General features: G+C 50.5%; 10 protein-coding genes across 10 annotated transcripts; 5 read left to right on the top strand and 5 right to left on the bottom strand.

Moving 5' to 3' along the window:
- Positions 1 to 2,041: 2,041 nt before the first annotated feature.
- On the top strand, positions 2,042 to 3,754 carry AA0111_g9739 (hypothetical protein; the record flags this gene model as incomplete). Its single annotated transcript, XM_028656331.1, has 1 exon — positions 2,042 to 3,754. The coding sequence occupies one exon, from the start codon at positions 2,042 to 2,044 to the stop codon at positions 3,752 to 3,754; it is 1,713 nt and encodes a 570-aa protein (XP_028502641.1).
- Positions 3,755 to 5,693: 1,939 nt separating this feature from the next.
- AA0111_g9738 (hypothetical protein) lies at positions 5,694 to 7,735 on the bottom strand (the record flags this gene model as incomplete). Its single annotated transcript, XM_028656330.1, has 2 exons — positions 5,694 to 7,482; positions 7,539 to 7,735. The coding sequence occupies 2 exons, from the start codon at positions 7,733 to 7,735 to the stop codon at positions 5,694 to 5,696; spliced, it is 1,986 nt and encodes a 661-aa protein (XP_028502642.1).
- Positions 7,736 to 8,804: 1,069 nt separating this feature from the next.
- Positions 8,805 to 9,991, bottom strand: AA0111_g9737 (Delta-aminolevulinic acid dehydratase; the record flags this gene model as incomplete). The annotated part of the gene is made up of 2 exons (XM_028656329.1): positions 8,805 to 9,713; positions 9,770 to 9,991. The coding sequence occupies 2 exons, from the start codon at positions 9,989 to 9,991 to the stop codon at positions 8,805 to 8,807; spliced, it is 1,131 nt and encodes a 376-aa protein (XP_028502623.1).
- Positions 9,992 to 11,631: 1,640 nt separating this feature from the next.
- Positions 11,632 to 12,855, top strand: AA0111_g9736 (hypothetical protein; the record flags this gene model as incomplete). The annotated part of the gene is made up of 3 exons (XM_028656328.1): positions 11,632 to 11,758; positions 11,820 to 11,944; positions 12,004 to 12,855. The coding sequence occupies 3 exons, from the start codon at positions 11,632 to 11,634 to the stop codon at positions 12,853 to 12,855; spliced, it is 1,104 nt and encodes a 367-aa protein (XP_028502624.1).
- A 165-nt stretch (positions 12,856 to 13,020) lies between these two features.
- AA0111_g9735 (hypothetical protein) lies at positions 13,021 to 13,437 on the bottom strand (the record flags this gene model as incomplete). The annotated part of the gene is made up of 1 exon (XM_028656327.1): positions 13,021 to 13,437. The coding sequence occupies one exon, from the start codon at positions 13,435 to 13,437 to the stop codon at positions 13,021 to 13,023; it is 417 nt and encodes a 138-aa protein (XP_028502625.1).
- A 1,045-nt stretch (positions 13,438 to 14,482) lies between these two features.
- On the top strand, positions 14,483 to 15,493 carry AA0111_g9734 (hypothetical protein; the record flags this gene model as incomplete). The annotated part of the gene is made up of 1 exon (XM_028656326.1): positions 14,483 to 15,493. The coding sequence occupies one exon, from the start codon at positions 14,483 to 14,485 to the stop codon at positions 15,491 to 15,493; it is 1,011 nt and encodes a 336-aa protein (XP_028502626.1).
- Positions 15,494 to 16,455: 962 nt separating this feature from the next.
- Positions 16,456 to 16,910, top strand: AA0111_g9733 (hypothetical protein; the record flags this gene model as incomplete). Its single annotated transcript, XM_028656325.1, has 2 exons — positions 16,456 to 16,531; positions 16,585 to 16,910. The coding sequence occupies 2 exons, from the start codon at positions 16,456 to 16,458 to the stop codon at positions 16,908 to 16,910; spliced, it is 402 nt and encodes a 133-aa protein (XP_028502703.1).
- A 300-nt stretch (positions 16,911 to 17,210) lies between these two features.
- On the bottom strand, positions 17,211 to 18,395 carry AA0111_g9732 (hypothetical protein; the record flags this gene model as incomplete). Its single annotated transcript, XM_028656324.1, has 1 exon — positions 17,211 to 18,395. One exon carries the CDS (start codon positions 18,393 to 18,395, stop codon positions 17,211 to 17,213), a length of 1,185 nt encoding a protein of 394 aa, XP_028502643.1.
- A 1,746-nt stretch (positions 18,396 to 20,141) lies between these two features.
- AA0111_g9731 (hypothetical protein) lies at positions 20,142 to 21,125 on the top strand (the record flags this gene model as incomplete). Its single annotated transcript, XM_028656323.1, has 1 exon — positions 20,142 to 21,125. One exon carries the CDS (start codon positions 20,142 to 20,144, stop codon positions 21,123 to 21,125), a length of 984 nt encoding a protein of 327 aa, XP_028502621.1.
- Positions 21,126 to 21,346: 221 nt separating this feature from the next.
- On the bottom strand, positions 21,347 to 22,840 carry AA0111_g9730 (hypothetical protein; the record flags this gene model as incomplete). Its single annotated transcript, XM_028656322.1, has 1 exon — positions 21,347 to 22,840. The coding sequence occupies one exon, from the start codon at positions 22,838 to 22,840 to the stop codon at positions 21,347 to 21,349; it is 1,494 nt and encodes a 497-aa protein (XP_028502622.1).
- Positions 22,841 to 23,300: the final 460 nt, after the last annotated feature.

The raw sequence follows: 23,300 nt of genomic DNA, 5'->3' as shown, positions 1-23,300 counted from the left end.
CACACTTACGTACTTAAGATTTCTTCTTGCTTATCTGCACATTAAGTCTCTATTAGACAACACAACAGCAAAAGAAGTAAAATTAACTCTTACTACACTCTTAAAAGGTGCAGCTGCACTTAATAATGTGTACAGCAAAGCACAAGAGAGGATTAAAGGCTAACAATGTCACGGGGTTGGTAGGCAGGGAAGGTAGGTGCACGTGATCAGTATATTCACTACGATATCGCTGACAGTACGGGGTCAGGCTAAGACAAGGACGTAGCTCAAGGAGCGTACGACAGGGCGCGTTCGCGCAGGAATTTCAGCGATCGCGCAGCTGCTCGCTTAGCAGCTTGGCGCGCTCTAATAGGCTATCTGGGTCAGCGCCGTGACAAACAAACTAGCTATTCTAAACTAGCGAAGAGCGTCCTAACGTAGATTACATTTGCGAAATAATCGCTTACTACTACTAAGCTGTGCTGCGCCTTAGCAGTCGAGCCTAGCGAATCTAAACTTAATCTAGAAGATAAACCCGATGTAGACAACATAGTCTCTATATACGCTAGGCTTGTTGTTGTTAATTAGGAGAGTGCTATTATCTGTTTTGTGCACTACACTACGCAAGAATACTTTAAGCGTGTTAGCTCTAGGCTAAACCTAGATAGATAGTTAGATATAACTAAGACGTGTCTAACCTACCTATCGTTCAGCGTCTTTAAAAGCGGCAGGTGTGCTACTAACAAAGAGTCTGAAGAGAGGCTAAGTCAGCATAAACTCCTAGACTACGCAGCTAAACATTGTAGTAAATATACAAGATCTGTTGATGCTAAGGTTGTTTACTTAGTTTGCGCATTAGTTACTTAGAGTAGCAAATTTTCGTGTGCAGCACAGGTACTATTCGTACCTAGTTATAAGTACAGAGGTTACAGTGCGAGTAATCCTACTATTACAGGTTTACATTAGATAGCAAGATTTAGATTATGTAGTGCGGCGAAGGAATTTCTGCGCAGAAAAGAAGACAAAACATGCGCAGTAAATGCGATAGATAGTGATAGCGAAGGCTTATTAATGTACGCGGTGAAACGTGGACACTGTGCGATAGCTAAATTGCTGCTCGACAAGGGCGCCAACGTTAACGCACAGGGTGGATACTTCGGCAACGCACTCTAGGCGGCCTCATTTGAAGGCCACAAGGCGGTAGTGAAGCTGCTGCTTAACAAGGGCGCCGACGTAACGCACAGAGGGGATACTACGGCAACGCACTTCATGCCGCTACATATGCAGGCAATAATGAAGTCCTTGAGCGTTTAATCGAGAGAGATGGCATTAGGCAACTCTATGATTCATACGGTCGGACTCTACTCTAGTGGGCTGCGGCTGGCGGCCAGACCACTAATCACTGCAGGGTGAGGACTCCTTAAGCTACGTGGGGCAGCTTACATGTGTTGCCTTTAGGCCACTAGCGTATTAATTATGTATATAATTATTACGACAGAGCTAGAAGTTCTTAGCTACGTTAGCTAACGTGTGTTGCCTTAAGGCCACTAGCTTGTCAATGTAATTATTATTGTAGAGTACAGGGCTCAGAATCCTTAGCGGGGTGTTGCAGCTTACATATGTTGGTGTAAGGACGGAGACTCCGGCATTTGTGCGTTACAGGGGTAATGTATGTACGAGTAGGTTGCCTTAAAGACGGGTTCCCTAAAAGAAGGAAGACTGCGTCCGTGCAGCACAGCAAGGGTATAGGCATCTCTTGGCATCTATGTATGCAACGACGCAGTATTACTGCAGGGTTAGGACTTCTTAAGCTACGTAGGGCAGCTTACATATATTACCTTTAGGCTACTAGCGTGTTAATTATATATGTAATTATTACGACAGAGCTAGGAGTCTCTAGCTACGTTAGCTAACGTGTGTTGCCTTAAGGCCACCAGCTTATTAATGCAATCATCGTTGTAGAGTACAGGGCTTGGTCATTCGCAAACTGATACCCCCGAAAACCGTGAACCCACATTTGACCCTCTTCCCCTCACTTCACTTCTCCTCTCTTTCTTTCACTATGGCAGGCCTGGAGAAACCACCGCAAGATCCAAGTCCTGCTTGCGAACCCACATCTCCGATGTCGCATATGGAGTCCTTTGAGTCCATTGACCATGCCGGAAAAGGAAAGGAGCACGAAGAATCACTTCCGCCGTCCACACCGTCCACCACAACAGCGCCTGACAGAGATATGCCTAAGGATCTCCGGCCAGCGACACTTTCGCGAAGAGCTTCCGTCGTACCTGAAGCGGTTATCGTCGAACGGCGAAAGCGACGAGGTCTCCTCGCCAATCTCTCCTTGATACCAGAGGTTGACAACCCCTACCATTATGCCCGCAAGACAAAATGGCTCCTGACCATCCTCGTGGCATTTATGGGAATGGCTGGTCCCATGGGATCTACTATCATAGTCCCTGGGCTCAAGGACATCGCAGAGGCCTTCGATGCTTCCCATACCATTACGAACATGAATGCAGCTGTCTACATGCTCTCCATGGGAATCTTTCCGCTGTTCTGGTCCAGCTTCTCAGAGACGAGCGGGAGGAGGACAATATATATCGTCTCCTTTGGCCTCTTTGTGCTCTTCGGAGTCTTGGCTGCTGTTTCAACGAATATGGCTATGCTGATCGTCTTCCGAACGTTCTCGGGAGGAGCTGCAGCATCCGTCCAAGCTGTCGGAGCAGGAACGATTGCCGACATATGGGAGGTCAAGGAGCGGGGCCGAGCAATGGGAATATTCTACTTGGGCCCCCTTTGTGGTCCACTCTTCGCACCAATCCTTGGCGGAGTACTAGCAGAAGAACTCGGCTGGCGGAGCACACAATGGTTCCTCGTAATATACGGCAGCATGACACTCCTCGTGCTAGTCTTCGTACTCCCCGAAACTCTGCGTTCGAAGACGCTCGCCGCTGCTTCCCTTCCTGCTTCTACTCCCGAGAAGCGACCAACCGGAAATCTCAAACGCGTCTCAACTACACAGTCTGTTGCCGAGAAGTCCAAATCTGTAGCCTCCCACCTCCGCCGCATCTTCGTCGATCCCTTCTCCATTCTACTCTACCTCCGTTTCCTTCCTGTCGCCCTCACAGTGTACTACGCCTCCATCACTTTCGCCTTCCTCTACTTTCTCAACATCTCCATCCAAAAGACATTCTCATCCGCTCCCTACAATTATTCCACCCTTGTCGTCGGCCTCCTTTATATCCCCAGCTCCGTCGGATATATGCTCGCATCTCTCTTGGGTGGAGTCTGGATTGACCGCATCATGCACCGAGAAGCGCGAAAAGCCGGCCGCTACGACGACAAGGGCAAACTAATCTTCCGCCCCGAAGACCGGATGCGTGAAAACGCGTGGATAGCAGCCTTTCTCTGGCCCGCGGCTCTCATCTGGTACGGCTGGACCACCGAGAAAGGCGTCATATGGATAGTGCCTATGGTCGCCAACTTCTTCTTCGGCATCGGATCCATGCTCATTACGTCTGTCAGCACCACCATGTTGACCGAGTTTATGCCGAGTAAAGGCTCGGCGGGGATGGCTATTAATAACTTCTGTAGGAATTTGTGTGTGTTTGGGGCTACGATTGCGGCGGATCCGGCGATTGATGCCATTGGGAATGGCTGGTTGTTTACGATATTGGGGTTGTGGGCTTTGTCGACGGGTGGGTTGGTGCTGGTGGTTATGAACAGGCGTTCGGGGAGGTGGAGGGAGGAGATGGTTAAGGCGTTGGGGGAATAGGGCATAGGGGAAATATGGCATTAGGAGTTAGGCGTTTGGGTTGAGTGGCTGGTCGATGCATGGAGGTATGAAGCGTAGTGCATGCAGACTTGACAGCGTCAAGGCACTAGACTCTTAAGCGTTTTCCTATGTATGTACATGCGTCTGGAGCTATCTCTCTCCTATGTACCACTGGCATATTTTATTCATGTACCACTGGAAACATCTTCTCTCTATGTTGTTATAGTCTCCAACAGGTTCGTGGGATAGGGTGATGAGTGAATCGTGCATTTTCGACGCGCACGGTGACGAGATGACCGTTCGGTGAAATGTTCTTACTGCCCAGATCTTCCCTTTTCGTAGCATTATGATATCTGTGTAGCTTGGCAACTATCCTGTAGCATCCATCCTTCCATCTGGAGCACACCTCAATAGAGACACTTCTGATTATCACTCGCTCGCAACCTCCCCTCCGTTGCAGAGTCAGGCACGAGAACCGCACTGATCACATTGCCGATTGTCAGCAGGTGGTGACCTCAATATCTCCCCACGACGGGAGACATCCCAACACGCATTCCATACTCCCCGGTAAAAGCGAGCACATTCAAAATCAGTGTTGCCTCCCGTATCTGCACCCAGGGCCACTGGAATATGGGGCTCGGCAACAGCGGCTGCAGAACCGCAGGAAGAAGCTCCAGGGGTGCAACACGGATCTTGTGGGATGGTAGTGTATGGACCCGAGTTTGCTACTAAAAATCCTGTTGTGATGGTCTTGTCTAGCGTGTGGTCATGATCAGCAGGTGTGAAAGAGAACGTTAGCCACTGTAGGATGCGCATCGCGTACGCGCAGTCCTCATTACTTATGGCGGTAAGGATGCGGTCGTATGTCTAGTCTAGCGTTTGCGGTAAAGTAGCGAGTGAATTGCGCAGCATCACTAGGTTGCGACACTTTACTAACGTGTCTAGCTAGCATACAGCCTATTCTCGCAAGATAAAAACAACGCATTAACGCTTTTAGGTATTATAACTAAACGCTACACGAGCTGCTAGAGTAATAAGCAGAGCATAAGCTCTAGATCTTGTTTTTATGTGTTGTTAAAGTTAAAGTAGAAGTGCGCTGTTACTATGTTAGTGTTATTATAGCAATATTACAGCAAATTCTTAACAACAGTAGAGCTTAGGATAGTCTTTCTACATCCTAGAATCTTGTACAGCTATAGTTGCGACGCTGCTCTTTTCTTCTAGTCTATAGACTTTGTGCTTTCTAGTATCTAGAGACTTATTTTAGCCTGCTGCTGCTTATGCGCTTTATAGTAGTTAGTAGATAGGTTAAAAGCTAAAAGCTAGCTGCAGATCTCTATCGCGCAACAAGGCTGCGCTCGGGCTGTGAGAAGGCTGACACAGCTAAGTGCTGCGACATCACAAACGCGAGGTCTGGAATGATTCGGAAATATGCAAGTACCCAATACATCTAGCATCGTGATTCAAGAAACAGATCCAACGAGGCATTCTAGAAGCCTTCACTAGCGGGGTCATTGGTGATGACGTGGATGCGCAGCCAGATCCAGCTTACCCTACGGCGCAGGGGGCTAACCGAGAGATCATCATGTTAACCTTTTATCAGGGGTCATCACTACGTTTGCTTGTTAAGATTACACAGACACTCTGTTAATACTCTACAACACTACGCCAGGTGCGATGAGCGATTTCTTTGTGAGCAGAATCCTTCTTCGCGCACTACAGTGGTATGAGCACTAGATTGTTGCTCGGCGATCTACCCGAGCCTTACGCTCCCCATCTGCTCAGCCGTATAAAAGCAGTTGCGTGTTTTTGACCACATCTTGTGGTCAACCTTCTGTCGAACTAGACCTGCCGCCGACCTTATTTGCACATGCATGGAAACGATAACGCCGTAACAGCAATCCTTGATGCACTGGTCAACATCATACAACATACCCACTCAATTCAACTCAATAACCTTCTTTCCCTTCTTCTTCGCCTCCAGCACCGCATCCCTCCACTCCCCCACCCCATCCAACGCACCCTGCGGATCACTCTTCTTCTGCAACAAATACCCCTGAATCTCAGCCGGCGAAAAGATAGCCTCAGGCAGCGCATCAGCAAACTGCCTCGCCATGTCCGTAAGTTGATCTGGCGGCAACGTCGCAAAGTTTGGCGACTTGTTACCCGTGGCTGCCCCCCACCTAGCCTCCTTCTTCCTCTTATCATTACTACTACTACCCTTCTTTTCTGGTGCATAATTCTTTTCTCCTCCGTCACTACTACCATCACACTTCTTACCATCCGCCTCATCACTATACATGCGTCTGAAGATTTCCTCGACTTGCGTCCTCGTCGCTAGTGTGAATTTGATTTGCAGATCTACGCGCCCAGGGCGTATGAGTGCTGAATCGAGTTTCTCGGGGTAATTTGTCGTCATGATGAGGACGCGGCCTTCGCTCGATGCGGCGCCGTCAATGATGTTGAGGAGGCCTGCTAGTGAGATTTTGCTCTTGCTGCCTTCTTCATCGATGGGTGGCGGAAGAGGAGGAGGGGTTGATGTACGAGTTGGTTTGGTGCTGGTGGCGACTTCTTTTATGCTGGGTGCGGGTGTGAGTACGGATGGGGGTGCGGAGGTTGGTGACGAGGGTGTGGTGGCAAGGGTAGTGGTTTCGCTGTTGGGTTTGCTGGAAGATTTGCGGGGACGGAGCGAGTGCGTTATGCGTCTGCGGATGGACTTTTTCTTCTCAATGTCAACGCCATCATGTTGCTTCTCTTCGGATTTGCTTTCGTCTTTGTTGTCGTTGTTGTCTTCCTTCTCTTCTGTCACCTTCTCGGCTGGTGCTGGAGCAGACGACTTGTCGGCCTCGTTGACGGCAGAGTCATGCTCTTGTTCTGGAATCACAGAGGATTTATCTCGCCGAATACCCGCGCTGTCAATATCCTCCAACAAGACGATGCAACGATTTGGTAGCTGCCCAAATAGCGACGCAAGATCCGACTCGCTCATATCTCGCTCACTTAGCGAAGCGCAATATACGCTCAGTCCAAAGATGCCAGCCACGGCAAAGCTCAACGACGTCTTGCCGGTACCAGGAGGACCATGAAAAAGGTATCCTCTCCGGTGCGGAATACCGCGTGCAGCATACCACCGAGCAGTAGCTGGGTGAAGGTACTCATTGATATCCGCAACGACCTTGTTCTTCTGCGCTTCGTCCAGCGTCACTGTGCTAATCGGTCGTGAAGGGCGATTCGACTGAACGTGCCAATACCCACCATGTTTTATCTCAGCGCGCATGATCTCAGTCGTCTTGTTAGGCTTGTGCGCCGACCACTCCTTAACATGGTCTATCAGATCCTTGACCGGCTTCGTGCTACGGCCCATACAACGAATGATGAGGAAGTACTCAATGCGCTCTTGGTACTTATTCTCCTGACAGTCCTTGCTGAACTGGAAGTAATGACCGTTGTGGGTGAAGCTGTCGTCACCCATGTTGGGTTCGTAGTACGTCGGACTAGTACCCTTGTACTTTTCGTAGTTGAAAATGCCAGAGTCGTCCAAGACGTCCTCAAAATCTGCCTCTGAGGCATCGTCGTTGTCTATTTCGTCGCCTCGTGCTCTGGGCTTTTTGGATGTAGCTTTTAGATCTCGGCTGACCTCTGTCATGCGGTGTTCTGATATCCAGGATATAAATTGGGGGTATAAGTCATCATCATCGTCTATCCTTATTGCCGAAGTACCGTGCCCTCTATATGGAGAATTAGTTGGTGATTGTTTGGGGAATCGAACGAGTGGGCAACTTACAATATAAGTCCACGTCCCTGAGTGTACATGAACAGCGCACCTTGGAATAGACCGAAAAGTAAAAGGTATAAAGACATTGTGCTTCCGACATCGAAACCGAGTTTGTTAAGGAGAAGCTGCAGTATAGCGCCAACGCCTGGAATGTTGATAGCCGCATCTGCCATGCCTGGAGGTAGCGAGTCCTTTAGGTTCTCCATGATTAATACCGAATCGGAGCCGTCTCCCGAATCGAGGCACAACGATATACAAGTAGGAGACAAATAGTATATGGAGCGTCCGTTGCCGTAAGACGGTGTCTCGACCAAACGTGAAACTCCGGCAGGTGACTTGACTTGGTGTGAAGTGATAATAGTTCAGCCACAAGACGCGAAATATGCTTATTTATCTTCAATGTAGGATAATAAGGCACCCCTACCAAAATGCCTGGTATATGTTGATTTACCTAATACCAACCCTCGTCATAAGGTGGTGTTGAGGAAAAGGGCGGTGGGACGGCAGCCTAGGCTAAGAAGTGGCTGTGCATGATTGTCGCAATCGATCCAATGTGCGCAAGCGCAGAAGGCAATCAGCTACCATCCTACATGGTATCAGCCTCTCGGAGACTCTGTTAGGAAGGATGAGTCGAAGTGGTCACCTGCATGGTGCATCCAGTAAGGTGGAGACTCGCATGAAACTATAGTGCTGTAGTGGAGGAGCGTCGAATGAGGGTGTTAGCGAGCGCGCCAGCAGTGCGGCTGCGAGCAAGGCGGACCAGCGCGCAGTCTAGGGAGATAGTCTATATTCTTTTGCGCATAGTTTTCGCTCAAAGGGCGCAGGCAAGTGGTCGCGATGCAGCAAAGTGGCTGCGATACGTACTGCTGCGAATACAGCTCCAATATTGGAGGTGAACTCGGTGACGCCGGCAGTGAATTGCGGACTGGCCGGCGAATCGAAGACCGTTGGCGCATAGTGGTTTAGCGAGGCAGCGAAGCCGCAGCACTGCAAATGCTGTTCGTCCATGCCTAGATGACGTGGCGAAGGCTGTGGCGCACCAGAATCCCGCCGTCAGCACTCCAGCTAGCTTATTCCCCTACACGATCTTGGCACTATACAATGTTACGAGCGAGAATGGAAGCTACATGCTCCGTTCTCAACTTGCGAAACGACACGATTAGTAGAATTCAAGCAGAAGTGGTGGTGAAATTTGCATTTCAGACATGTCCATGCCCTTTGGATATCAAACGCCCCTACGCCCTTTCTTTCTTGTACCGTAACAATCGTCACACCCTAGTTGCCTAACCAGTCGAGGAACTCGGGCGTGAAGTAGCTCACAATAATACTTGCACCCGCTCTCAGAATACCCTGTGTAGCCTCTTCCGCCATCTGCCTCAAGTCAAACACACCAGCTGCAGCTGCAGCATGGATCATGGCATATTCGCCCGACACCTGGTACGCAGCGATGGGCATGTCCTTGCCAATCTCCTTGGCGTCGCTGATGATGTCCAGATACTGACTCGCAGGCTTGACCATGATGATGTCTGCGCCCTCGCCTATGTCTCTGGTGATAGCTCGTCGTGCCAGACCGCGACCGCCGGGTGGCAGCTGGTAGCATCTCCGGTCGCCAAACGAGGGCACTGAGCCCGCAGCGTCGCGGAAAGGACCATACAGACAGCCTGAGAACTTGGCCGCGTAGGACATGAGCACGACCTGGTGTGCAATGCCAGCCTCGATGAGCCTCAGCTTGATAGCGCGTATGCGACCGTCGTTCATGTCTGAAGGTGCAACGCAATGCGCGCCGGCATTGGCGTACGAGAGCGCTACATCAGCGATGCGCTCTACCGACAAAGCGTTGTTCAGACTGCCATCGTCGCGAAGGATGCCGCAGTGGCCGTGTGAAGTGTATTCGCAGAGGCAGACGTCGGCGACAATGAAAAGATCGGGGAATGCTCGTCGAAGCAGGCGGATGGCCTTGATGACGGGGCCCTTGGGGTCGTCTGCGTTGGAGCCTAGGGCATCTTTTGCCGTGGGTGCGAGCGGAACTCCAAAGAGAATGACCGATTTGAGGCCTTTTGCGACGAGCGGGGTGAGGTATGGCACGACTTTGTTCAGGCCGCGGCGGTGGATGTTTGGCAGCGAGGGAATGAGCGTCTCTTCGTCAGGCTGGTCGGACACGAAGAGGGGGTAGATGAGCATAGACTGTGTGCCAAATGTTAGTGTCTGTGACCAGGCACACGACGTCATTTCCCACGCACCTTTGTGAGCTGTCGCTCGGCCTGCCATGCCCGCGATAGTGGATGGCTGTATCCTCCGTGCAATTGACTCTTGATGTCCCCCGATATGCTCACGCTGGTGGCGGCAGTGCTGGCATAGGATCGGGTCGAGCGTGCTTCCGATATCTGAGAGCGCAGGTCCGGTCGCTCTGGCCGTTCCGAGTTCCGGTAGGCAATGTCTGAGACGAGCGAGGAGAACGACATTTCGGGAGTGAGGTCGTGTTAATTCGTGGGTGAGCTCGACGTGTCTAGGAATTTGAGTCCTCGTTTGTGCGAAGAAAGTGAGATGTCGCTGACGTTGGTTTGGTCTCTATCGAGCAAAGGTGGCGTTCGTAGTAAATGCGGACAGCCGAGGCGTCAAAGTTTCACTCCGACTATGGCCAGCGCACTATGAGTATGGGAAGAGCGGAGTAAACAGCGACACGGAGTGTAAGACAAAAGGATCGGAGTGGAAGGATAGAATTGAAAAGCCCAATTCTCACAGTCTCTGCAATATACACAAGACGCGGCGACACTATGCGCATACGAGCTGCAAATCGATGCCGAGCCATCTCCGGCGACGAATGAGAAGCACGGAATTACTGAGAATCAGATGAGGTTAGCGTCGGATAGTGTTAGTCAGCCCCGAGGTCGAGAGTCGGGCTTAGAGGGCTTTGCGCCTCAGGCTCATCGAGCTCATCACATGATGCATCGCCAACGTACCCACCCGAAGAGCAGTCGCGCATCGAGCGCATGCGATCCTCAGATTCCTCGACGATAACATGATGCCCATGTTTCGAGTTGCGAGAACTGGGCGGGGCCTACGCCTTTTTATGACGATGTGGCTGTTCATAATTTCCCGCCTCTTGCCGTCTGTCTACCCACCTGCCTTCTCAACCTCCACCTGCTCATCGGCCCTTTTACATTGAAATGTTACTTTTGTCTATTGTTGTCGCCATTGCTCTTCGGAGTATCTCGCACCGTCGCTGATCGACAGCAAACACAATGTGCGTTGAGGTGGCGACATCTCCAGGTGGCTCTTTCAGCTCGGACAGAGTTGATGTGATACGCGCGATTTCAAGACAACAAACACCGCGGAGCCCATGACATTGGCGATAATGAAATCGTAGACTCCTACGCCACTGACATACATATCTGTTTACAGCGGACTTCCCCTCGTATTCCAGCAAAACCAAGTCGCCAACAGGGTCTTGACAGAAAAAGCAGCATCACAAAACGAAAGCATCAGTATCTGAATGCGATGTTGTTGAGTCAAGGGCAAAGCGGGGTCAGTTCTTCAGCCTACGAGACCCTTCGCTAATCTGGTAGTCTCGCTTACCACTCGCGTGGAAGAAACGTGTATACCGACGTCGTCTTTCTTTTTCAATGTCGACAAGACCCCGCTGCGTCTAGCGTGAACCCTAACCTCGAAAACAAATATCACAAAGCAAACCCATATACTCGGCCTTGATAACTACAGCTCGCTTAGTCTAAGGAGGCACTATCTACCCAATCATGTTTCTTCATCACATCTGTTGTTTCTTTCTAGTCTAACAGGTGCCACACGCACTGGGCGCTAAGCCGACTGCCGCGACAGTCCCTTGACAGTCTTTACTGCAAGTAGACGAAAAGAGTATTGCAGAATCACTGTAATGGCATGGGTTTCTACGCGGCCAACGCGGGGCAGCTAACGTTAGACCCCGTAGACCGTTCATCATTTTTGGTGCCGCGCATACTCGGACAAACAAACTACAAGCCACGTCTTATAGATTAACATCCTATATGTAGGGGCATGCAAGGCACACAATCCTTCTCCATCACTGGACATCGGATCTCGATCTTGTTCTGCATTCAATCTTTTGATCATGTCCGACGACCTACGTGCCACCACTATCAGTGTCAACTTGACTCTGATCGTGTTGACTTCCCTTGCTATCAGCTGTCGCATCGGAAGGAAACTGCGGATACTGAGCAGTTTTGGCTGGCATGATGGTAAGCTCAATCCAAATCTGTCTTGTTCAGCCACCGTTTCAGCATACTGACCAACTCGAAGCACTTGCTACCTTTGCGGCCTCTTGTGCCATCGTCCTGTCCATCGTCCAAATGTACTCGACGCGCCTCGGAGCTGGTCTGCATGAAAAAGAGATCGACCCAAATAACATGGAGATGCTGATGAAGGTTCGTTACCCTCTGCTTAGCATTCACCACAATATACCTACTAACCACACACTCACTAGTTGGTCATGACAGCCCTTATCTTTTACTTCCTTGTAAACTGGGCCGTCAAGCACTCGCTACTGTTCTTCTACGCAGAGCTCACCTTTGAACCATGGGCCCGTCGATGGATCTACGCCATGCATGTCATTGCCTTCTCTTTCGGTCTCACTTGCGTCGTTACCAGCATCTTCATGTGCATCCCTGTAGCAAAGTGGTGGGACCCGACCATCGAGGGCTACTGCATCAACCTCTTCAACTTCTCCTACTTCAACAGCGTTTTCATGTTAGTTTGCGACCTGGTCCTGTACATCATGCCCGTCATCTTCACCTGGAACATCAAGCTGAGACGACACCACCGCATCGCCGTTAACATCCTCTTCGCTATGGGCGGTCTCGTGCTAGGCGCATCTGCAGCACGCATTTTCTTTGTCGACCAGCTCGCCACACACGGTGACTTCCCATTCCGCTACGCCGCATCCATGATCTGCGCCGTCATCGAAAACCACCTCGCCGTCATCGTCGCATGCGCGCCCTCCATCAAAGCCGTCCTCATCCGCTACTACCCCTCCCTGCAATCCAAGTTCGAACGCATCATCTCCGACGAAGGAAGCTCTGGGAAGCGCAGTGGCAAATCGTATAGGACGGGGAGCTCCTCCGACCGCGCTACGCTTGATCCCGAGGCTGGAACTGCCAACAGCGGCGACGATGTCAAGCTGCAGATTGTCAAGACGCAGGATGTCAAGGTTGAGAGGCCTGAGGTGGGAAGTCGGATGATTACAGGAAGCAGTGGGAAGAGCGAGAATAGTCTGCTGGGGAGGTGGTGGCGGGCGCCTAATAACTGGAATGTTAGCGTTGAGAGTGGTGGGAAGTGAGATGTTGGGTTAGGGCTGTGGTCGTTGTCTGTCGAATTTTATTTCAACTTCAGCTGTCTTGGCTTAATAACTTTTGTTTGTATTCCTCAATACCCAAATCGATTCAGCGTTGTTCGCATCGGTCTCTGTCGTGGTCCTTGCGACTGCTACTGTGGCAAGCGTGTCTTATCTCTTGGACCACATTGAATCTCTTCCAGCCTCACTTTCTCTCATATCCTCCCACTCGCTCTCTTCCTCTTCAACAACGACCGGTACGGTCCCTATCATCGGTCGAGGCCCTGCTGTCCTGACGTGCTTGAATCCTGTCGGCCCGCCAATGCACATCTCCTCCTCTTCCTCTTTCTTGTCCTCCTGTTCGTCCTTTCCGTGCTTGAAACAAAGCAGAATTCTCAACTTTACCAGAAATCTCGTCCAAAGACTGTCTTTCGCTGGCTTGGCAGCGATGGCGGTATTGGTAGGCGGCTGCGGTAGTGCGGTGACTGTGGTGTCTTGCGCATCTTGAAGGTTCACGAGCGTCAGGTCTGCCGGATCAGAGAGCGAGAAGTGCGAGGAGGACTTGTTGTGGAAAAGAACTGAATTCATGGGGAGGAGATGTCTTGAGTTACTTGGCATCATCCTGTTTCTGAAAAGGATGGAACAAAGCGAGATACAGTGTGGTAAGTTTAAGTTGGTAGCGCATGAAGTGCGAGAGCGGCGGTGCGATGATGGTGTAATATGCGACGGGAGCAAGAGACGAAAGAGTTTCTGTCGTTATGGTCTATTCGCGTCGCGTGGGTTCGTCATCTAAAAATTGCGACATCGTGCAAACGGTGTTCTGGAGTGACGGTGAATGCGATAACATGGCTAGCGATACATGAGCGCGCTGATGGGACATTGTCACAATGAACGACCGACTCTTTTGGGTTGCTCTGAGCACAGGTGCTCTGAAGGCCTTCCAGTCGTGAGATCACCCAAGGATATCACTTCGCTGTATCTCGGATGTTTGGGAAGCCACGGCAGCACTTCGGTGGTCGTCGCGTTCACTGTACAATGTGTTCGTTGATACTCGCCTCTCGCGACGCATCTCGCGCTCGGGTTCCGGCCACAGTCGGACGGAAGCGCTGAGATTCCCGACGCTTCAATCTTAAGGTACAAGAACGCCACGATGTCTTTGATGATAGAGCCAAGATGACGTTGCCGGACCGCCGCGCGGCAACTAATCAATATCGGCCTTATGTACCTTCTTCCCCAAACAAACCGAAATTTCCCCATCACTCCGCTCATCCGCTTCGCAAAACACCAAAATACGAATCAATGTAGTCTTCCTACCCCAGATTCACGTACGGCATTTTAGGCAGTCTGGGGTAAAGTCGTAGACGGAACGATTTGTGCCACCAATCAAATGATACAGCGCCATCGGTGTTTGCCTCCACACTTCCCCGCAAAGTCACGATGTCCACGGGAATATGGTATTCTACAAGCTTACACGATAGTCGGCCCGGAATGTGTAAGTGCGACGGAACAATTATAGATTCTAGTAATCCAGTAAAGGGGTGCACCTCTTCGTCTCTAAGGCTTGGTATAAGTACCTGGCCGTCCCGATTACCAGGTAACCAGATCTCAAGTCATTCATTACCCGTCGTTCATCATGGCATTTCAACTTAAATATATCCTTGCAGTTGCAACCGTTTTCTCCGGAGCGTTTGCCGACAAATACTCCAGGACAAAGCCCGATCGAGGCGCGCTAGTGGTCGATGCAACTGGCGCTACCATCGGCAGCTACCCCAACATCAGTGTCGCTGTGGACGCTCTGCACAACTTGACTGATGCGCAAAAGATCTTCATCCTACCCGGCGTCTACAATGAACAAGTCTACGTCCCTCCTCATGTCGGACCTATCACCATCCAAGGCTACACCAAGAACGCCCGTGGCTACAAGGACAATGAAGTCACTCTTACAAACAACTTCTCTCGTCAGATGCCTGAGATTCTCAACAACGACGCAACAGCTACTCTCCGCTTGAACTCACCGAATGTCCGACTCTACAACCTGAACATCGCCAACACGGCTGGCCAATTCCGTCAGAACGGACAAGCGCTTGCAATCAGCGCACAGAAGACAAACCAGGGTTTCTACGGCTGCCAGTTCACCGGCTACCAGGACACCATTCTCGCCAACAACGGTCGTCAAATCTACGCAAAATCCTTCGTCAACGGAGCCGTCGACTTCATCTTTGGTCAGCGAGCCATCGCCTGGTTCGACAAGATCGACATCCAGGCCATCGGCCCCGGCTACATCACCGCCAACGGCCGCGACGCCGAGAACAACACTAGCATCTACGTATTCAACGAGGTCAACGTCTCCGGCACCAATGGCACCAACACGACTGTGCTGGGCCGCCCATGGAGACCGTACTCCAGAGTCATTTTCCAGAACAGCTACCTCAGCGACGTTGTGAAGCCTGAGGGGTGGTCTCGATGGGATAACACGCAGAGCACGGATAATGTGGTTTATCAGGAGTACAAGAACTACGGACCTGGTGCTAATATTGAGGCGAGGGCGAACTTTTCGTCGCAGGCTGTTGCGCCGATCAAGGCTTCGGATCTGTTTGGCAAGGGCTTTGAGAAGGAGAACTGGGTTGACGCGGACTATTTGTAGATGTGGGGGAGATGGTAAAGCTATTATTCTTGTATAATGAATTTGATAGAGCTGGTACCCGTACTGCTCAGTATTCTTACAATCAATCCTATTGACCAATATGACCGTGCGCGGCCCGCCGCTTCATGCATAAGCTTCTGACAGGTAAGAATCTACGCGTAACGTAGGCCCGGTGAACTTAGCGCCTTTGTTCGCACAGCGATCTACTAATCTCACGATTGCTCTGCTGACGAGGATGTTCATCTTGGCTTATCCTTGTTTCGACGTTGAATCACGTTTGACAAGTCACGATGGATGGCTGCAAGCCAGACGGACATAGACAAAGAGAATATCGTGTTGGAGAATCTGTAGGATAAGTATAATCATTAAACAAAAGCTATGGCTACTTCTGTCGCTCAATGCTTCCAGCGCGGCGCGATTAGATGGGTGGTAAACGACAATGTTCGTCGGCAAACTTCCGCGGGATGGTGGGGACCATGCGACAGCGGGATGACGTCTTCTATCCGTAAGACTACTGACAACGCGAAACTGAGACGTAGTGGCGGCACAGAACGAGGTTAAACACTTTTCACCTTTGATACATAAATACGTCGGATTGTATGAAAACTTGGGTTCCAAATTGCTGCTGCAATCATCCAACGTCTAGTGTACGTCATCATCGCCATCGTTGAGGCTTGACCGCACGCGCAAACATACAAAACAGCTGGCGAGAACATAGCTCGCAACAATCCTCGCTAATATTTGTCACCGTCATGGATAGCGAAGGGTTGATCGCGTAGTATGAGAATGCCGATTCTCCATTGATCGACCCTGGGGTTTCATAATGACGTTTCGGCAACATCAGAGGCATGTCAACAACAGAAATGAACAAATATGCTTCGCAGTTTCGCTCAAACTTCCTACATTCAAACCATTTTACTTGCGAGATTTCTAAGAACAGCCGATAACACACTTTAATCAAAATGGCATCACGTTTCCTCCAAAGCTTTTCGCGTTCAGCGCCAACCGCAGCCCGCTCATTGCAACAGCGAAGCGAAGGTAGCCATTGTCGCCCTGGTTAACAAGAAAACAACTGACATGTTTCATCTCAGTCCTCGCACCCGTCCTTACCCGCACATACGCCAGCAGCGCAGCGCCAGGCCAAGCATCCAACGTCTCCAACCCTCAAGCAAGCAGCGCCGAGAGCCAGGACATCAACAAGAGCGCCTCAGTCGGCCGAACAGACAAGAACGATGGTGATCATGCGTCGATACAGAACCCAGTTAGCCACCCAGAGCACGATCGAGCAGGTGCGACGGAGGAGACTACGGAGAGCCAGGATAACATGAAGCATGACCCCAAGGAGTCGGATGCGAAGAAGAGGGAGAAGACGCTGAACTATGGCCAGAATAAGCCTTTGGATGCGGCGGATAAGTAGAGATTGTTGAAGAAATACAATAGTTGTCTGCGAAGTTCAGGTACTGGTAGAGATTGGAGGATCATCTGGTCGCTACCAAAGCGACATCCGTTCCGAGGCCATGTCGTGATCGTACGTCCAAAAGCCTCGTGAGGAGTTACTCACCATTAGATACTCCTACTGGGTTATCTAAATATGGTTGTTTGCCCATCCTCCCTCGGTTGCGGACTTCCGAACAATGGAGAATAGACCAATATCCGCGATTGTAAACTTTGATTCAAGACAAAGTACCCCGAGATGGCAGGAGCAGCTGAGACAATTTCAACAAAGGGTTATCGAACGCTCCCCATGAGTAAAGTGTGTCTTCCAACCTCCGTTTCTGTTTGCGTCTGTTTCTCTCAAGAAGCAGCTAAAATGACCCATTCTTTCGTATACCTTGTTGCCATCGAAGTCAATTTCTCTCAGTATCAGACCTTGAACCACGTCAAGATTGTTGTGGTGGCCGAGCCCCGCGAGTAGATACTGACTTCCATCTGCTAGTAGATCATCCATATCGTCCATCTTGAAGATCTTAGCGTATACATCATTGTATTCTGGCCCACCGTTCCTCCATTCGATGATATGACACAAGGTTCGAATGGTCAATAAGAGCTTATTTCCTGATTTTGCTTCAGGCTCTGTACGGCCGACTGGGAAGAGCTTATATGCTTCCATGACTGCGAAGAACGTTATACTCCTTGCAAGAGTTCCCAACGTGGATATTGGACCATCCATGGATGCCCAACTCCAGCTTGGAGTGATGTGCCAGTCCCCGTCGATCATTTGTCCTGAAGACTTAGGCAGTCGTTTTGGCGCATGCTTGTTAAGCAAGCTCTGCCTGTAAAAATGACCGATTGTTTTCCAGTTCAGGCTACGTGGTACCGTTCTGCGGAGATGACCGCAAAGGTACGTGTCATTCAAGAAATAGCCTACATCTATTGAGATAGCTGAGAGCGCCACCAGCTTATCAGCCTGGGGGTATGTGAGCTCACGCGCCGTGTATTCCTCCAGAATACCAGACCAGATCTCCTCTAACTCCTCGATGCTCCAAGCATGTGGAAGGGATGGTATCGAGAGATGAAGAACCCTCTTGAAGAATCCCCTCTGGAGCTCAGAGCAGAGTGTGAAGCCATTTGGGAGAGATTCACTCGCGTGCGGAACCTGATAACAGTCCCAGAAGAGCTCGCCATGAGCTATGCTCAGGACACGGGTAGCCAGCAAGCGTTCTTGCATGACCCATGCGCGTCTACCAACGGGCTGTCTGTATAGTGCTTCTTGGAAGTAATCTATCGACAATACAGTGTAGTTGTGGATCTCCCTAGAGCCACGACCATGCGCTCTACCGACGGCCTCGGCTTCGAATGGGGGTGTAGAATCGAAAGTATAACCTCCAAAGCAGCTTTGGCCTGGATGAGCAACTTGTGCTAAGGAGAGATTGACGATGCAATTCGCATAAACGCTATGCATCCGCCCACACTCTGATTACCAGTCCTCACTACTACCAGGTCCAGACTGTATGATACAAAGGGCGTCAATCCAGAGGTACCGAATTCCAAGCTCTTTAATGACAAGTATTGCCTCTTGAAAAGCGATAGGAAGACTCGAGTAAGGTACTCCGCCCCGAAATTCATGTACATTGTCCGCTGTCAGGTGAAGAAAACTGGGATTTGGCCCCCAACAGTAGCTCAAAGCAGCGTATGGGCCTAGAGATTCATGGTCCTGTGAAAGAACCAAGCTGCAGTTGTGGGCTCCAAGCGCAAGAAGTCGTGTAGGATACGTATGTGGTTGAGTAGGCTCCGGGCATTGTTCATGTTTGTCTAGGCAGGATCTTATCCATCCCTGCGCAGCTGGAAGACACTCGTTCACAGCGATGGTGGACCTTCTCCCGTAGATATTTGATGTTAATGGCAACATCGCCTGCGGCACGAGAATGAAGTTCCGACGGTATATTAGCCTGCCCTTTAGGTTGCAGCTTATATCCAAATTGAAAGATCCAGGGATAAGCCGAGCACTGAAATAGTTGCAGAAATATGAGTATTTGTAGCCGAGGTCGAAACAATTTTCGACATCGCCTATCTCTTTCTTTGCATGTTTCATGAGAGGAGCACAGATATAGCAACCGTCTGCTGATGCTTTGGTGAACGACTCAAGGGTAGTATGGTGATAGCCATGATTGTTGCCACTTGAGAGCGCATACGAGTATACTTCATAAAGTATTTCGTTTTCTCCTCCATACGCGTATAGGTTTTCAGCGAAGCAAGCTAAGCACAGTGACAGTGATCGACGGCGTATACGTGTCAGCCGAATACGAGAAAGATAAGTCGTGCATATAGTAGATACCCCGGTCGAGATGATGAATACAAAGCACGAGAGTTATGCAGCTGCTAACCAGTGATAGATGACAGTAGGTGTGGTTGTAATGTCATTGTAAGGTGATGCCTGGTTGCGAGATGTAGGTGCGGGGTGTCAGCTGCCCAGCCTGAACGCATCGTCGGACGGCTCAGAGCCGCATAGAACATTTACTCGCGCCACATCCCTAATCTTGTCGCAACACCAGCACCCAACTCATCAATCTCGCATACACATCTGATGACTCATTGTTAGATTTTTTGACATCGTGAATGCTCGCACGCATCGCTGCAATCGCACTAGCTTGCTGTCCAGCCGAGTTGGCAGTAAATCCCGTCTCTTCCGCCACACCGTACTGCGCCGACTCAGTGCGCCACATCGTGTTTTCGTATTCGTACAGCCGATAACCGTTCGGAGGAGATGAAAAGCAAGTGCAAAGGCAGATTGTTTCGCAGTTTCGAAACTGTTAAACACGGGACAGCGGGCACTAGTGTTTTGGCATCCACACTCCACCAATGAGCAACGTCAGATCACCACTAGCGCCTCGGCAACATCAGCTGTCGTTCATGCTACACCCCCTAGAGCCCACTATAGCTCTAGGCCTAACGGCGAACATGTCTCGCTTGGGCGAAAACACCAGGAGGTGTGAAACTTTGGTGGAGGTTCGATAGCGCTGAGGGAAGGGTGCCCTGGATTGTGGCACGGTAAGCATGAAGCCACCCGCCCTGCGAACCTCAGGCATAAGTACAACGATTGCCGCCTCGTGTATTTTCCTCATCGCGCTTCATTCTCTTACCAACTTTACTTACTATCCTTCTTTTCAATCTCGTCTATCGTTCATTACATTCGTTACCAAGGCACAGGATGTCTCTTTACACTCTTTTCGCTGCGGCCCTTGTCGCTCAGTTCGCAAACGCGTACACCGTCATCCAGATCCCTCCTCCTTTCATGGAGAAGAACATTGATCCTATTGTCTTCCCTGGCGAGTTCGACAAGTCGCATCTCCACTCTTTCTACGGCTCCGATGCCGTCGTCGCCAGCACAAAGACCAGTGCTGAACTCCAAAAGGGTTGCACTAGCGCCGAGAACCCCAACGACCTGTCTACCTACTGGGTTCCTACTTTCCTCTACACCAAGGATGGCAAGAACTACGAGCCCGTCCCAGTTTTCCGCTTTAGCGCATACTACAACTTGGGCGAGACCCCTGCCGAGGTCGCAATCCCACAAGACTTGATGATGGTTGCTGGCAAGGCCGGCGCCATGACCAAGGACGCCATGGACGTCAACGCAAAGGCCGAGTGGGCCTGCGAAAGCGAGAGCGTTGCCCTCGACGCCAACGGTTTCCCTTCCAAGACCTGCGGCACCCACGTTCAGCAACTCCTCTACTTCCCCCAGTGCGTCAACGAGCAGACTCTCGAGACCGGTTACAAGAGCCGTGAGAACGGCACACCCAACTGGTGCCCTGCTGGCATGAAGTCCATGCCCCAACTCCGCTTCTCTATTCGCTACGATCTCCGCAAGGCCCTGCCTAATGGCTGGTCTGGAACTGCGCCTTTCAAGCTGGCATGCGGACCTGCGTGGTGCTCGCACGGTGACTTCATCAACGGTTGGGTTCCTGAGGCTGCTGAGAACATGGTCGGCACGACCAGCGAGAAGCAGCACTTTGCTCCCGTCAACGGTCCTCTTGGAAGCTACAAGGCTGGCTCTACTTGCAAGTCTGCTGATGCCGACCCTAGCCACGGCACCAGCAACTACGCTGAGAGTGTTGCTGCCATGGCTAAGCGCAGTGTTGGCGCTTGGGGCTGGGAGACTAGGTCCAGGCTTGCTCGCCTGGTCAAGGGCGCTTAAGTCCGGTCGGAAATATTTGATACGCACCGTGGTACTTGAGAAAGGCTGAAAAGAGGTTCATGTATATACTTAGAAGGAGAATTAACTCTGATTGACATTAACAAAACATACATATTGGGACTGTAGTAGCTTGCAATCTATATATCCACTACACTACCATCGCAAACCCGTACAAAATCTGCTGTCTTGTTCCAAGCTGGCATACTGAAACGGCATAACTATCATGCCTGCTCTTCTGTCTGTCTAAGACGCTCCAAGGTAGCGTCACTAATTGTATTGTACCACTCCACAATACCGCTTTTGATCCATCCGCCGCGGAGGGTGCTCATAGTAGATTCAAGATAGTTTCCGACCATCAAACCACCTCGGCCGTTCTCAGCTTTGATTCTTTCACAGAAAGTGTCGAGAGGTATGCCCTGTTGCATAGGCTCCATCCACTTGAGATCGTACTTGCTCGTCTCTTTGGTCTCCTTCACGATCCGGATACCAGTCGTACTTGTCTTCCAAAGTCGACTGGTACAGAGCTGTATTCCTGCTGCGTTGCGGTCTAGAATATTCAGCTTGCCGTTCCTCGCACGGTAGATTACTGTTTTCAAATAACGGGCTGCCTCGTTGCCGGTCGGACCGTGGTTGAAGCGCAACCCGTGGTAGACAGGAACAAATGGAGTAATTTCCATCTCTCCAAGCAAGATGTCGACTGTATAGAGGCAAAACTCGTTTAAATAACGGCCAAACGGTGGTAAGTGATCTGCGATGGATTCGGGGTCCTGATTGCCCACAACGAGGAGATGTGTGGCTGATGGGAAGCGACCGGCTTGCCAGGATGTATGCAGCTGCTGAGTGATGATATTTTGCCATTGCAATGAGGCTAGTGCGTCAGCTTGTGGATCCAGCTCGTCCGTGTCTTCTACGGGTGCATATGCGGGACCTAAGTGGGTATATTGCATGCGCAGCTGATTGGGAATATTCAAACTCATCAGACTCAGAACCAAAGTCTGTAACTTTGGTAGAGGCGGACCTGTCATGAGTACATCGAACACAAAGGGCGATATTTCGTCTGCCTGAATGCGCAGATACTCGAGGTGAGGTACTCGTCTTCTCAACGCTTCGCAAAAGGGATTGGTGGCAGGCATCTGAATACGCTCCTCGGCACTGCTCTCGTCAGGCTCGAGATCATCCACGGAAAACTCAAGACTTGAGCAGGACAGTGGCAGTGAATCGATCAGTGAGGCGCAAAGTTCAACCGGAACTGCCAACCCGTAATCGTCATCATCATCTGTGGAAGCGTCAAACGTGGACCCTTGAAGGAGCGGATCAAATGGACAATGGGGGGTGGCGAATGAGAATGATGTCAGTCCTTCCAGCTGGCTGGCGATAAGTATGGAGAGTTGCTTCGATGCAGCTATGAGACACAAGTCCTTCGCCGCGTTGGGATCGTAGGGTGGTGGACTTAGCCGCGCGGAGAGATTGCGCACAAGAGCGCCTGTCGTTTTTCGCGCCGCTTCGAGTGAACGGAGGAAGGGCACAATATTATGTTCATTGATTGGAATATAAGTCCATAGTAGTGGCGTTCCCAGCACATTCCATTGGCGACAGACTTTCAGTGCGTTGATGTAGTCTCGTCGACCTGTCATCGAGTTCTGGTATAGTTCTTCGAATACCTGGAGTTTTAACTCATTTGGTAAGCGGTTGAAAGGTGCCTCGAGTGACGACATTTTCAACGCCAGGGCGATAAGGAGTTGAAGTGAGTGTATCAGCTAGTTTGGTGGTTATGATATTAGGAAGGGAAAAATACATTGAAAGCGGGCCTTTTTATGTGGACAGAATACCTAGATACCTAGGGCTGCTTACAATGAAACAAGGTGATTAGGAAAGGCTCCTGCACCGTAGTTGGTAACACTTTCATTAAACAGCGTGAAGGCGTGGGTTGCGTAAGTCGTCGACACAACATGATACACTTTCTGTGAGCCATGAACATCGCTCGAACGCTCATTAGGTGTGCCATCTGCATTAAAGCAGTATATGAGATATTTAATAGTCGATTGATTCTTGAGTAGCACACTGTCATTGGGCAGCACCTTCCCGTTCTACAAGTCACGCTCACTTCTCTCACCTCAGTTACCGACGAATGGCTCATAGCAGCGTACTCGATGTCGTTTGCTCCACCACTTGCTT

The sequence above is a fragment of the Alternaria arborescens genome (assembly GCF_004154835.1).
Source record: "Alternaria arborescens strain FERA 675 chromosome Unknown contig_29, whole genome shotgun sequence".
In the NCBI taxonomy this organism is placed as follows: Eukaryota; Fungi; Ascomycota; class Dothideomycetes; order Pleosporales; family Pleosporaceae; genus Alternaria; species Alternaria arborescens.
This window is presented reverse-complemented; position numbering and strand designations above follow the sequence as displayed.